The 15,579-nt window shown below is 39.4% G+C and overlaps 1 protein-coding gene across 14 annotated transcripts in view; it reads right to left on the bottom strand.

Annotated features, from left to right (window-relative positions):
- The window catches only part of FGGY (FGGY carbohydrate kinase domain containing), a 411,751-nt gene that overhangs the window by 331,737 nt on the left and 64,435 nt on the right, over positions 1-15,579 (bottom strand). For 13 of the 14 annotated variants that reach the window (XR_013757719.1, XR_013757720.1, XM_079103863.1 and 10 more), the window contains one exon: positions 13,583-13,671. The exons of the other annotated variant lie outside the window; for it this stretch is intronic. Coding sequence is in view for 11 of the 13 variants with exons in the window: in XM_079103863.1 (XP_078959989.1) it covers positions 13,583-13,671 (89 nt within the window). In the remaining 2 variants the exon portion in view is untranslated. The remainder of the gene's footprint in view (positions 1-13,582; positions 13,672-15,579) is intronic. 14 annotated transcript variants of the gene reach the window in all.

Below are 15,579 nucleotides of genomic sequence, written 5' to 3'. Positions count from 1 at the left end.
TTTTCTGATCTGTGGAATATAAACAATTATCACAGCACATATAAAGATATTGGGAGGACTAAAGTGCTAGTAGTATATCTAAAATGTTCACAATCTTGCCTAGGACACAATAAGTACTATGCAAGCTTAATCTACTAACACTATTATTATATAGTCATGCATCACATAATGATTGACATGTATTCTGACAGATATCATAACATCTACCTATGCAAACCCAGATGAATGGCTTATTATACTCCAGGTTATGTGCTATGGCCCACTGCTCCTAGGCTATAAGGCTTTGCATAGCTGGATAAATGAAGTTCAGTTGAAAGGGCACTGGGCCCATCACTGGTACTCACTTCTAGAACAAAGAATACTAATGCTTCCAAGGCACAACAAAGGCAAACTTTCCCCCAGTGGATCCCTTTTCCTTTCTGAGAACAGTATGCAGACCCTTGGTCCTCCACTAAACTACATTTAAAATGGCTTTTGTGAAGGACAGACACAGTGGCCATTTTCCTACATGCATGTGCAAGTAGCAATGAAGTGATTGTAATGTGAACAATGTGTACTTCTTCCCACTTCTGACAGAATATACGACATTGTATCATGGGCCTGGGGTAGGGAGTGGGGGCGAAATAAAGAAACCAAACCTTAGGCTTTATTATATGAAATTCTGATAAAAAGCACTTCGAAGCCTCTTTCCCATCATCAAAAAAAACCACACTGGGCAAGATCAGAGCTTAACAGCCAACAAACACACACACACACACACACACACACACACACACATTCAATCCCTGAGATCATTTTCCTGAAATAGAAAACTACATATGTTTCTCAAATTTCACATCAAGCCACTGCAGAGGCCAGACTGCAAGGCTGAATCAGGCCAAAGGAAGAGAAAAGGCAGAGGGGAGGGGGAGGGCTGAAGAGGGGGAGTAAACAGAAGAAAATGAGCCCATTCTTCCACATCACCACATTTCTCTAGCACAGTCTAAACTTACAAACACCCCCAGTTTCACAGAACTTGTAGCTAGGGTTGCTTATCGGGCAGCCTTTACTTTGTCAAATTAAGACACATTGCCTTGGATTAGCAAGGCTCCTTAAATTCAAAATGACTTCATGGTTGGCTCAGAGTTCAGTGTCTCTAGGGCCAGCAGCCAGGAACACATCCAGTACGGAGCCTCCCTCCCCTTTCTATACTGACCTACCTGACTTTTCCAGGGAGACAGCAGAGAGAAATCCCAAGCAGAAAGGCTGTTGGGGTTAATTAAAAGTCCAAACACCTCATTTGAAACTATCTCCAGCTCAATATTTATACAGCATATAAGACTCCTCACAAGCAGGGCTGGGAAGGGGAGGAGGAGGTGAAGGGCGGAAGCAGGTTTGAATGGCATTTGGAATCCATTAATTTTTAAAAGACAGGCTGCCCCCCCATATGGACCCAGAAAGGTTCAAAATGTAAGGAAACCAGGAAGATGAATGAGCTGAGGATTGTTTAGAAAGCCTGGGGAGAGTGCTCGGCTTTTGAAAGGAATAATATCTGGGTAATAATAAGAGCTGACACTTTTTATTGGTGAATGCAGTTTTTGGCACATTTTCATGACACAGGTTGACAATTTTTTTGCATTTAACAAAAGAAAAAACAATCTTCTAAATGACTTGGGAACAAAGGGCTCCTTGACTGCAATTTCTTAATAACATTTAAGAATTCTCTTCAAAGGCCTTTGACAATAATTTAGAGAGAAGAAATAAAAATGGAGAAAAAAAGAAAAAAAAAGGTGTTTCTTTTTTTTTTTTTTTAAAGAAACTAAATAGGAGAAGAAAAAACAAAAAGAAAGGGATGTGTAGAGCATCTTAACATTAAATTACATCCCAAAGGTTTGAAAGGTTAGATCTTAATAATCTTTTTTTTTTTTTTTTTTTTTTCAAAGAAAAGAGTTGTAAGAGAGAATCCATAAAGGTATTTTGGTCAACACCATTAGATCTCATGAACTCAAAATGTAGGACCTAGAAGGGCTACTTGGATCTCCAAATGCAACCACTGCACTTTGCAGACCAGAAACCTGAGGGTCAGCAACCCAAGGTTACCAGACACAAGTCCTCTGAGCTCCCAGCCTCACTTCTAATCTTGTGTCATGGGTCCCAGGCACCACCAAATTGTCAGTCCTGAACAGCATCATGGGTCCAAAGACTGAAAATTGATACATTTAATCGGATTGACTGGATTTTGAGGCTACCCAGAATTACACAACAACAGCACATTCTGAAGGTGCCATTAGCAAGGCCACAAGGGAGTCCACTGATAGTCACCCTTGTTAGAAAATGAATTTGAGCCCACAAAGCCTGGGATGTCCCCTCCATCCTGAAGGGGGCATTCTGGAGCAGGAAAAGGACCCCCGAAGCAAGGCAAGATAGGGAATATCCCCCTGACAATCCAGCTCTTTCTCTAGCCACTGCCTTTATCTTCAAAGTACGACCCTTGTGGGTTTCAGTTCTATGACCTGGAAAATGAGATCTATGTACCACTTTCACATTTTCAAAATATTTTCAAAAGAAAATACACCATCATATCCATTTGTAAATGAGGACTCAAATTCCCAGATCATTCCACTTTACTATATTGAAAGCACAAATGGGATTAAATTCCAAAAGTGATTCGAGGTCTCAAAATTGTTAAGTAAAGGAAAAGCTATATTGCTGCTCGGTTGGAAAATTAGAGTCATGCTGGCTATCATTTTTCAGGAATACAAAATTCATGTCTAGATGTACGCAGCAGAGGGCTGGGAAAGAACTTTATAGAAATTGAATACACTCAGACTGGTGGTTCTCAACGAAAGGTATGCCCATCATAATTACCGAGGTCACACATTTTTACCTATACCCCAAAGGACAAAGGTGAGGTTTCTTAACCTTTTGTATTCAGATTTGCTTTACTGATGTAAAGTAAAAGATAGCGGACTTGACCTTCCTTAGATTTTGCCTCCGTGTGCAGAGACAGGTAGCACTACTGTAGGCTACTAGTGTGGGGAACAGTAGACCCTGAGAACCTGCATGGAGACAGGCAAGGAGGAGAAGCCAAGACATTAACATTCCTTGGACATTTGCTCTCTGAACTGACTTGCCTGAGGCCTTCCTGGTACCTACTCATGTCCTCGTGATAGGTCAAAGACCTGGGTGACTCTCAGTCCATGCCTTATAGAGCCTTAATGGCATTACAGGAAGCCAAGAAGGAGAATGGAAAGGAGAATGGAAAGAAGAAAGCATCAGATTTATTGGTTTCTGAAAGTTCTGTCCTTTCCATCCACCTGCAAGTTATTTAACTGAATTTGAATTCACCTTAATACTCAAATAATAAAAACCATAGGGAAAAGCTGGGCATGGTGGCACACACCTGTTATTCCAATAACTCAGGAGGCTGAGGCAGGAGGATTGCAAGTTCAAGACCAGCCCCAGCAACTTAGTGAGGTCCTAAACAACTTAGCGAGGTCCTAAACAACTTAGCAAGACCCTGTATCAAAATAAAAATTAATTAATTAATTAATTAAAAATATGTAACTCAGTGGTTAAGTGCCCCTGAGTTCAATCCCTGCTGTGGAAAATAAATAAATAAATAAGACCACCACCACCAGCACCCGTCCCCCAAAACAAAACAAAACAAAAACCAAACAAACAAATGGAAACACAGATGGAGATAATACTTCTTATATGCTAGTATGTGGCAGACACCAGCCAGAGGTTCTATCCATGTGGACTTGATTTTTTCCATAAAGCAAATCCATGTTGTTTTTTGTCTTCCATTTCCTAAGAAGAAATGGATTGAGAGGAAGTAAAGGGGTTTCCTGAGTTCATCCACATGAAAAATGTCAGAGAAAATTGTGAGCTGAGGACTTTTTGGCACCAGCCTTCATATGGATTTGAAGAGTTTGAAAAATGTGTATCTCTCCAGTGCTGGATTAGAGAGGGGAAATCCCACAGGTGCTCTGCGACTCTATAGGCAAAGAATAAGAGAGCGAGCGATGGAAGAACAAATGACAGAAATCATGAACTACTCATTTCTCCCCACCTGCCATCCTCACTCTCCTCTTTGGCACTATCATAGAAAGAATATAAATTGGTATCTGGGTTACTGATCAGTATAATTTATTGAGAAATTATGATTCAGTGATTTTATTTTTTATCTGTCCAACATCAATTCTCTCTTTTTCTCTTTAGTGGTGAGAGAATTTCAATTTTATTTGGGTAGAAGGGTATCCAACTAAAAGCCTACATTGACCAGACTGCCTTCCTGTTGGGTTTGACCATAAACCTAAGTGTTGTTGAAGACATGAAACTATAAATATTACATGGATCTCCTAGAACGGTCGCTTACACAAGGCTGGCTCAGATGCATGGTATGTCCTGTTGAAGTACCCCCACCCTTGCCACCTCCCTGCCTCCTGCTAGATGAATTGTGCACCTTATGATGGGGACTCCAGAAGCATCCTGGACCATGAGGTGATCATAAGAATGAAGTCTGGGCTGAAGATCTAGATGTAAAAATGTCAAAAGAGCTGGTCCCTTCATGACTTTACAGGACCATCTTAATAGCTGATGACGCCATATGTCTAGATTTATTTATAGAAAGGAATTGACCCTTATGTGTTTATGTGTTATTTTAAATTCTACATTATTTATATCATTATCAGTGAAGAGATAAAGGTCATATTTTTCTATTAAGAGTTAAACCACTCTTCTTTGCCAAAATTAAGAATAAAAGAAATCTCATATTTACAGGTCATTTCTCAGCACTGTTAAATATTCTGAAATATAATCTGATTAGAGAGGACTGGGTCATTCTTCCTAGAATATATGAGGGTTGTTTTATGCAACACTGTTTTGAGAAACCATGCTCCAATACAAACATAAAACAATGCAAATCAAAGGGCTTTGGCATCAAGTCCATCAAGAATGTCTGTGCTTTTTTCCTTAGAAAAAAAGGAAATTTTATGAGATGACCTACGGAATCCTTATCAAGATGCTTCAACCAAGATCCAGTCAAAAAACCACCACCTCCAGGATAATCTAATTTTCATCAATTTTTCTTCCATTTGGAAATTTTTAACATTAAAAAAGCTGACTCCCAAGCCTTACAGAGATCTACAACAATGACTATAATTTGAAAAAAAAAAAAAATAGGGGAAATAGAGTTGGCAAAGATGTGGATAAATTGGAACTCTCACAAACTGTTTGTAGGAAGGGAGAATGATGTACCCACTGTGGACAAGTCTGGTGGTTTCTGAGAACATTAAACATAGAATTACACGAACCAGCAATTCCACTCCTAGATGATATCCAAAAGAACCAAAATCAGAGACTTGAACATATATTCATACACTAATTGCTAGGGTTTGGATCTGTTTGTCCCCCAAAAGTTCACATGCTGGAAGGTTGGTCCCCAATGTAACAGTATTAAGAGGAGTTGGGAGCTGGGCGGGGAGGAGTGGGTCATGGGGATACCACTCTAAGAATGGATTAATATCTTTCTCAAGAGACTGGGTTAGTTCTCTTGAGGCCTCATTAAGTTTCAGTGGAATGAATTAGTTACCAAGAGAGTGGGATCTAAAAGAGAGTTAACTCCACTCTTTCTTGCATTGTGTTCTATAACAATAGCATATTGCAGCATGAGGCCCTCACTAGAAGCCAAGCACATGATCCTTGACCTTCAGAACTGAGAGGTAAGTAAACCTCTTTTCTTTACAAATTACCCAGTCTCAGGTTTTTGTTTTAGGAACAGAAACCAAACTAATAAAACAATGTTCACTGCAGCATTGTTCTCAATAGCCAAGAAGGTGGAAACAATGCAAACATTTATCAACAGGTCCATCAACAGATGAATGAGTAAGCAAATATGTACAATGGAACATTATTATTCAGTCATAAAAAGGAAGGAAATTCTGACGCATGCTACAATGTGGTTAAACCTTGAAATCATGGTGCTAAGTGAAATAAGCCAGATACAAAAGGACTAGTAGTATGTAATTCTACTTAAATAAGGTATCTAGAAAAGAAAAATTATAACAGAAAAAGATTAGAGGTTTACAGGGAATGAGGAGTTATTGCTTAAAAATCTAGTGTTGGAATAACACAGTGGCAATAGTTATACCACACTGTGAATGTAATCAATATCACTGAACTGTATATTTAAAATGGTTAAATTGGCAAATTTTACACTACACAAAGTATAATTACTAAAAATAAATAATATGTCAAAAACACTGAATTGTATTCTTTAAATGGGTGAACTTGTGAATTATGTAGAATGTGAATTATTTTAAAATAATGCTGGTTTTTAATCAAATCTCATCTGGGAGGACAAGCACTGAGGAAAAGGTGTGGACAGTAACAATCTCCAGAGGCAGACATAAGCATGAGGCTTCTCCCTTCTCACACTGGTGCCTTTGCCCATGGGGAGGACAAGACCCCTAACCAGGCTGCTCTCTCTACTCAGTATCACCAGAGCACACATAGCTGACTTAGCACCGCACCCTCTTACTTAATTTTCTCCAAAAGAGTAAGGGAAACAAACCATCTGATCCCTGAGGGACTGGAATATATCAAGCTGCACTGCAAGTCACAGTGATAGAGGCGGATGATGATTCATACGTTGCTTTCTATGCCCAGGTGCATCTAGGTTGGCTTCCTGTTGCCAGGGAGTAAGCGCACCTAAACAGGTCTGCCCTCAGAACACTGAGCAAGAGATCGGGTTGACATATCTGATCTTCTATCTGCCCCCCACCCACATATGTACACCTACACCTGAACATGCAGATGACCTTTAGTCTCAACTTCTGAGCTGTACAGTTCACCCGGTATATCAAAATTGTGTACATCAGCAGTAAAGAGAGTATGAGATAGTTTTACACTCTTCATTTAGCCAATATGCTCTGTATGCCATCTCTACCACTCAGAACTCCAGGGACAAAGAAAAGTAAGTGCTCTTTGTACCCTTAACAAGAGATACCCTTCAGGACTTTACAAACTGGAGAGAATTAATTTAATTGTCCTATGTGAGATAATGACACTGGTTATCTAGTGAGAATGTTGGTGCTCCTGGGTGATCATGTTGCAAAATTTAGGATGGAAATATTATGATGTCTGCATTATGGTAACAAATGGTTCAGCAAAATAAACTCACCTGTATGTCAGAGATGACAGATATCTAAATTGATAGAGCATGCATGAGGGAGCACAGAAGGAACTAAGTGTTAAATAATTGAACATCAGTGAAGAGTAATAGGTGTTCAATACATCATGCTCCCAACTTTTCTGTATGTTTAAATTTTTTCAAAAATTACACCTCAGGAAAATACTAAAACAAAAATATGCAATGAATCTTTGCTAATATTTAAGAAAACATTTAAATCCCAATATAACATTAGTAATCAACCTTTGTAACACTAATTGAGAAAATTAGTAACTGACAAATTGATAAAATAAGCAATTAATATAAGAAAATAAATGGCATTTAATATGCAAAAATGTAAATTGAGATCCCTGCATTGGTTAGCTTTAAGGTGACAAAATACCTGAGACAACCAATTTTTAGGGAGAATATTTGGTTCACAGTTTCAGGGTTTTCAGTCCATGGTCACTTGGCAAGGCAGTAAATAATGGCAAAATTGCATGGTGGAGGGGGTCTGCTCACCTCATGGCAGCAGGGAAGCAAAGGGAGAAACAGAAAGAAGATGGGATCCTAATATTCCCTCCTAGGGCAAGCCCCATGACCTAACTTCCTCTCACTAGGCCCCACCTTCCAAAGATTTCACTCCCTCCCAACTGGCAACTAAGGCATTAGCACATGGGCTTTTGGGAAACATTCAATTATCCAAACTACAATAATCCTATCTCAGGCCGAAAATTGTGGCAAAATTGTCCAATTGTGGTCATATTGTACTGACAGGATAAAACACTATATAGGTATCACTGAAGATAATATTTATTGATAGCAAAAATATAATAATAATATAGTAAGTTAAAAAATACATGGTACAAAGAAAATTGAAAAAAAAAAAAAAAACCAACAGTGAAATTAAGAGTCTAAATCATGGTACTATTTTTGAGATCCTGAAGACTGCATTTAGAAAATGACTTCAGATCAATATGCCAATCATAATCATATACTGACAGATTAGCAAGTAATTGTGAGAAAAATAACAATACAAAGATATTCCTTATAAACTCCAAACAGAGAATCACACTGATAAATGCTATTTTAAAAGGGATTATTTTAATAATCGTTTCTAAAAACCATTATTTCATTTCTTTAAAGTGGAAGACAAACTATTCACTGAGAACCTACACAGAATTGTATATCACAGTGGAGGAGAAAAGAAAGGGAAAATAATGCAAGCATGTAAATATAATATTTAAAAAGAAAAATTAATTATATTTTAGAAAATAAAGCCCCACTTTCCCATATGCCATAGAAACATCTCAGAAATTCTAATATGGAAACTTTAAACCAAACTTACAGAATGTCTCCTGGGCCTAAGAAGCCTGGTTATCAATTTCCTTCATTCTAAAGCCATAAAAACAAGTGAACTGAGGGCTGGGGATATAGTTCAGTTGGTACAGTACATGCCTTGCAAGCACCAGACTCTGGGTTCGATCCCCAGCACCACACCCACACAGACACACACGCACAAAGTGAACTGAAAGAAATTACAATTCCCCCATACAAAACTAATTCAAAATAATATATGTAACTCTTCCACCTTCAAGGAGGTGAAGTATACATAGCTCCCCACTACTTTTAAGTGTGGGCTATACACAGTGACTTCCAAAGAATACAGTATACAAGTAGGGCAGGGGGTTGGCAGTGGGATGAGCACTTTAAACTGGAGAATTTGACAAAGAGGAAATCAGGTTAACACCAAGAGTGATGAGAGAAAAACCACATTACCTCTGTGGCCTTCCTCCCCAAAACACACTATCCAGGTCTCACTGTTAGGAAAACATCAGACAAGTTCCAACAGAGGGATGCCCCACCATATACATGACCAACACTCTTGAAAACAAGAAAGCCTGTGCAACAGCCACTGAGGAGACGTGGCTAAATGTAACACGCTATCCCAGGTGGGACCTGGGACAGATGAAGCCCATTAGGCAAGAACTATGGAAATTCAAAAAAGTGTGGAGTTTAGTTCATGTTAACACATCAATATGTGTTCATTACTTGTGACTGACACACCATACATGCAAGCAAAGATTAATAACAAGGGAAACTGTCAGGCACGGGTGAGTTCTCAGTATCATCATTCCTGTGAATTTACAACTAGAAAACTTCCTGAAAATTTACACTATTTTAAAATAAACAGTTTGTCTGAAATTATAATTGGAATTATTAGAACATACTTTTACATGAGTTACAGTTATTGTTGCCCCTTGATAATGTAGAAAAAATTTCTCTCAGACCCCAATGTTCAAAACAAACTTAGGCTCCTGAACAGTATTTGGGTTTCCACGGACACTCAGTTCTTTATCTTGCCATGTCCCACTTTGTTCTAGCCACAAGAAGCTTGGAAACAACCTATTAGTAAGTTTAAAGAACCTCATAGAGTTTGCGAAATTCTTAGAATAAACTCAGTTATTCTATAAATATTTTTACTGACTTCAGATTCTTTTACATTTTACTCACTGTTGTTTTTTTTCTTTTTCTTTGTGTGTGTGTGTGTGTGTGTGTGTGTGTGTGTGTGAGAGAGAGAGAGAGAGAGAGAGAGAGAAAGAGAGAGAGAGAGAGAGAGAGAGAGAGAGAACGCACATGCTGCAGCAGACTGAACCCAGAGCCTCCTGTATCCTAAGCATACCTGTCACTGAACCATACACTGGCCCTATTTTTACCTTATTACCAGTCACTGAAAATCTCTTTAGAGGGAGGATTTATATGTATGTTTTAGTCTGGTTATACAAAATTTTATCTTTTGGATCTCTGACTATCTCTCATGTTCTGGACAGTCACTTACTTAATGGCTAGAACATAGCAAATTACTAAAGCGTTCGGCTTCAGATCTTGAACTGCAAGATGGTAATAACACCACCTGCTTTCAAGGATGGTTGCTGAGGACTAACGAAGCTAACATTCGTCAGTACACCTAGAACAGATAAAAGGAAGGCACTCGATAAATGACAGTGACCATTATACTATTAACAAAAACAGCAGTAATTATTTTCATTAATATGATGAAAAGAATGGAACAGAATTACAAATCAACCCTAGGCATGGTGCTGAATTCCTCAGTGACCCAGATAAACACAAGTAGTTGCTGTATTTCTCATATAGATGAGAATAACTAGAGAGGAGAGCGGACAAGTTTCCAAGAGAGGAAAACAGAAAAGGAGGAGAGAAGGAAGAAGAGGATTTCTTACACATGGTCACTGCCAAAAACACGTTTGAAAGTTTTATGACAAGGTGAAATCCAATCAGTCCTGAGCCCAGACTCTACTAGAATAATAAAAAGCAAAAGAAAAACACCTTCTAGCCTTTTTGGCACTCATTTCACCAAATCCACCCAAAACAACCACATGTAAGAGCCAAATAAACACCAAATCTGAACCTCTCCTTGCCCAGAGGATGCCAAGTTCCTGCTCTATTGCCCAAAGTTATTTTGGCATTGGGACATTCTATTTCTAACCCTTGTCTCCCTTATTCTAGGGGAGGGAATAGGTAGTGGGGATTTTTTTAAATTTAAAAGTAAGTCTTTATTATTTAAATACTATGTGTTACATATTTTATCCCCAGTACCCCTGAGAATGCTTACAGACAAGGAAATGAGACTTAGGGAGGCTGACAGTTCGCTCCAGGTTCTTGCAGACAGTATACGATGGAAATACTGAACCTGGGTCAGTCTGACCACAAGTATTTTTCTCTTTCCTTTATGCCAGTAATTTAATGTAAAGACTCCCTGCCAAACGTGATAGAGAAAGGGAAGTAAACAAAGGGTTAATTCCTTAAACATTTTTCTCAACCCCATGTTCAAAGCTTTTCTGTTATTTCAGTCCATCCAATAACCTCATGAGCTCGCTGTTTCTACATTTGCAATCATGCTCACAGAAGTTCTTCCTTTCACCTTGGTCATGCAGGATGAAATGGAGAAGGCAAAACGAATTGAGACACTGAGTAAACATCAGAAAAGACAGAAGACAAACTTAAGATGTAAGTGGGTCAGAGAAGAGGGCAGTCACCAATACAGTAGGAAATTGGTGCTGGGTGCCCAAAGTCTGCAGTCTGTGCTCTGCAGAGAAGGAAACTGAAAGGGAGGTCTGAACTTGCTCACAAGTATGGACAGGGTTGGGGGAGTGTTAGGGATTGTTAATTTGTACTAATGAAAACAGAATGAATCATGAGCAATGTAGCCAATAAAAAAATGGCAGGGATGACTGAATGGCCAGTAAATCATTTCTGAGCATTAAATTTTTTGCTTCCATAAGGTCTGAGAGTGTCACAGACAGGGGTGGAAGATGGCAAGTATGTTCTGATGTCAACAACAATTCCTTCAATTTTAAATTCACTAAGTTCATTAGGCCTTCAAAACACTTCCGATCCCTCACAGGTGGGGAGCATCTCAGAGTCACAGCACTTTCATGTATGTTCTGTATATTGTTGTCCAAATATATCTGACCATATAACCACCTGGGCATTTGCTAAACATACAAGTTCCTAGGTGTCCCATAGAGATTTCAGGAGGCTGAAAACCGCAACTCCTGGAGATTTGTGTTGAATAAATTATTCATATGATTCTTAGAAGCAAGCTAGTTTGCAAAATTACTTTAACAGGATTCTCCCAACAAGCCTGCAGGTAGGTACCCTGATCCCCATTTGGCAGATAAGGAGTGGGAGACTCAACAAAGAGACATGCCCAAGGGCACACAGCTATTAAGGAATATAAGTCACCATGTGACCTCGCAATGTGTATGCATACGTTCGTTTTAAATCTATGTAAGCTGGGACTTGTTTCAAAAATTCCACTTCTTGGAGTCTGAATATGGCATCAGACACCAGGAAACAGGTGTTTACAGTATCCAGAGCCATCAAAAAAGAACCAAGGGGAAGTTAAAGTGCTGGGTTAAACAACACCCAAAGAAAAGAGAAGGAAAACTGAACCCCTCCATCTCTGGTTCCATTTTTGTGTCCTATAAACCTGAAGCCAATGGTCTACAAACACACAACTAGTAGCATATTTTAACTGACAGGTCTATTTTGCTAAATTCAGAACATTTCCTTCACTGCTGCACAAAGGTAGAAAAAAGCCTACAGAAATTCTTCTCAGAATTAACTTAGACAATACCTAAGTTGAATGCCCAAGAGGAATGCCCAAGATGAGGTCTTCACCCAGACCTCCTCTCCAGTGGTGAAAACTATAATGTTGACTAATTACACCCTCCAGGGCAAAGTTCAGACCACTTCTCCAGAGCCTGTTCTCCTGAGAAGGGTGAGGACCTAAGGTTGGCTGAAGCTGTCTTCAAGTGCATATGGATGCTCTCCTCTCTGAGACTGCTGGCTGATGACTGCTCTGCTGAAGGGAGGTGCTAGGGGGCACGGCATGAAGAATGATGTGCTTGTCAAAGGCCTTCACTACTATCTCCTTCTGAAAGCCGGGGCTGCTGAACTATCACACTCTTATCAACTCAACACAAGAAAAGGCCCAACCCTGCACTGTGGGACAGACAGGAGAGAATGGTACTGATGTTTCCAGCTTCTCCTGAGTTTACATAATGAAAATGGGGAGGATTTCCTCCACTCTGAAGGCACACAATTTAAGATACAACACGAGCCTCCCTACTTTACACAGGTTTATCTCTTCCTCTGGGAATGAATCCTTTCCCTCACAGGTTTGCTCAATCCAGATTCTAAATTCTTTACACAATTTGAGAAGACCCCTCACCCTTGTGCAGCCCCTTAAACTGAGGTCAAAATGGTAATGGATTTGCCATATGTAGAGATTTCCTGTCCATCATCTGTGCCTACCCAGGCACATACCCACTGTTAATTATAGCAGCCACAATTTCACATGCAATGAGTATTCTGTAAAAGTCTTCATCATGTAGCACATACTTTATTTTTAACATTCATAATTTACTGAAAACTAGTTGCTGACTCCAACATACATTCACCTCTACATAAATATATAAAATATACCACTATATACCATTTATATAGATTCTGCACATTTATACAAAAACAAAATAAATTCATATCACATCCATCCAGTTAAAAACAGCTTCCTTGAAAAATATCTCTTGCCCTAATTTTGAGTCACCACGTAAAAAGTACCTTTGGGAAAAAAAGATTTTTCATGTCTCCTTCAAATGTATCCAGTTTTAAGGAATGGTCTTCACCTTGGATACTCACATTCCAGGTCTCTTAGGAACTGGAATAGTGTTTGGGCATGTGCAGTGGAGGTGGAAGATAGATTCAAGATGTTTCAAGTATTCAAAATCGCATGCAGATGTACAAACAGAATGTCCAGTCAAAGAGAGTTAAGAAAGCAATACATATACGCAGGCACCCAAGAATGGAAGAGTGCAAATAAAATCCAACTTGTAATTAACATACCGTGCTGTGACACCTGTTGCCTTCCATGATAAGAAGTCTGGGAGATCAAAGAAATGTCCCGCCTTATCCCAGCAAGTCTCTCTCAAGTTCTGCCAAATTAAATACATATTAGAATCAATTATGGGTTCTTTTTTTGTCTTAGCCCTCTTCTCTTTCAGTAATGTTTCAAAATTTTCCAAACAAAAATACAGCCAGCCAACAATGTCTGTTAAAACATCTGTTCAGGACTTGGGGTGCACAGTATGATATAAAAACACTACTTATATAGGAAAGAAAAATGGCAATTATTGATCCTTCCAAAAATGATCATAATTTCCCTTTTATCCCACTTTGCTAATCTGGAGGGAGAAAACACTCTATGAGAATACACAATCCATCTTCTCAATGAAGGATGAGAGAGTACGCTTCCAACACATAGTAATATTTTAACACTGAGCAGCTGAAATCTGGGGAGAAAACTGCATCAAGACATTATTCAGTGAATCTGAATGTGCTGGGACACATAAAATTCTCTAGAAGCCAACTGGTCCCAAGGGCAAGAGAAAAGATGGTTTCTGCCTGCAGAGAACTTCCAGTCAAAGCCAAAGAGAACAGCCACATAACCAAGCCATTGTTTAATAATTTTAAAGATTTGTTTTTCCACATTGCCACAGGGTCAGATTTTTCCTTACAGCTGAGCTTTTTCTTTCCTCTGTCAGTTCTACCTGGAAAATTCATCTGTCACCTATCAATTGGTTCTTCCCAGGATCCATTTTCTCCTGTTCCTTTGCTTAACCCAACCCACCACCCCTTGCAGAAGGCTTCCAGAATCTCCTAAGTGAGGTTAGGTCTGGCTAACACACCATATTTGTTTAATGTCTTTCTTTCCTTCAAGACTCAGTGCAAACTGTGGAGGAAACAAGAGGACAGTCACTGTCATGATGCAGGCCCAATGTCCACCAAGACAGAATTGACTCAGTAAGGTTGAGGCCTGTGACGGATACTACGCTGACTGGAGAGGAGGAAGGACAGAGATAACCTGAGTGCTAGCAAGGACTTGCCAGTCTTGTTCACCATATTTGATGACTGTCTCCCCTTCTACCCGCAATGGCCAGGATGAGTGGAAACTACACAGCTCTAATCCCTTTACTCTGAGAACTTGATTGGACCATGGAAAGACATGGGAGCTGGCTGAACCAATCAGATTCCTTCTCCCCAAAATTTAGAATGCCTATCCAAGTGGAGCATTTAACTCATGCCTATGAATGGAACTGGGGAACTAGGTGTGAGATAAAACTAGGACTGTGAAGTAACCACTCTCTTCCAAGCACCTAAAGATGAAAAACAAACACACACACACAAACACACACGCGCGCGCACACACACACGGTAAAGGGGACTAAAGCACTAGCAAGAAAGGTTTCCTACTGCTCAGGTAACTGTCTATGTCCTGTTTGCAATTATTCTCTCTACACAAAGCTAAGGAAAGGAATTTATCATAAACTCAAGGGCACTTGAGGGAACTTACAGGCAACAAAACAGAAGTTCCAAATGAGACATAGTCCAATACCTGCTGGAGGGCAACACACAGTAGATACTCAATAAATACTTACTAACTGCAAGACAAACCACTCAGTTTCTCCTTCTAATCCTTCTCCTCTGAGCAGGGCTGCAGTGCTTATGAAGGGCTCCACGTGTGCTACCTCCTCAGTGCAACACAAAAGTGCTCAGGGCTGTTTTATCAATTTTACATACAACCACACTTTACCTACCTTTACCCTCATATTCTGTGAGTTCTTATTATATATCACCTCCAATCACCACTATATGAACACAGACATTGATGCCCACGTACTACTCCAAGGGTTCCATTAAAACAACATCAAATGGTTCCGATTTTAAAATCAAAGTACTAGGCCCATTCTCTGTTGTTTAATTTCATTTGATTTTGTTGGAGATCTTATATCTAGAAAGGGACCTTTCCTAAACTTCTCTTTGAATGCTCATACATGTTAACA

Source organism: Sciurus vulgaris, assembly GCF_902686455.1.
Source record: "Sciurus vulgaris genome assembly, chromosome: 1".
NCBI lineage: Eukaryota > Metazoa > Chordata > Mammalia > Rodentia > Sciuridae > Sciurus > Sciurus vulgaris.
This window is presented reverse-complemented; position numbering and strand designations above follow the sequence as displayed.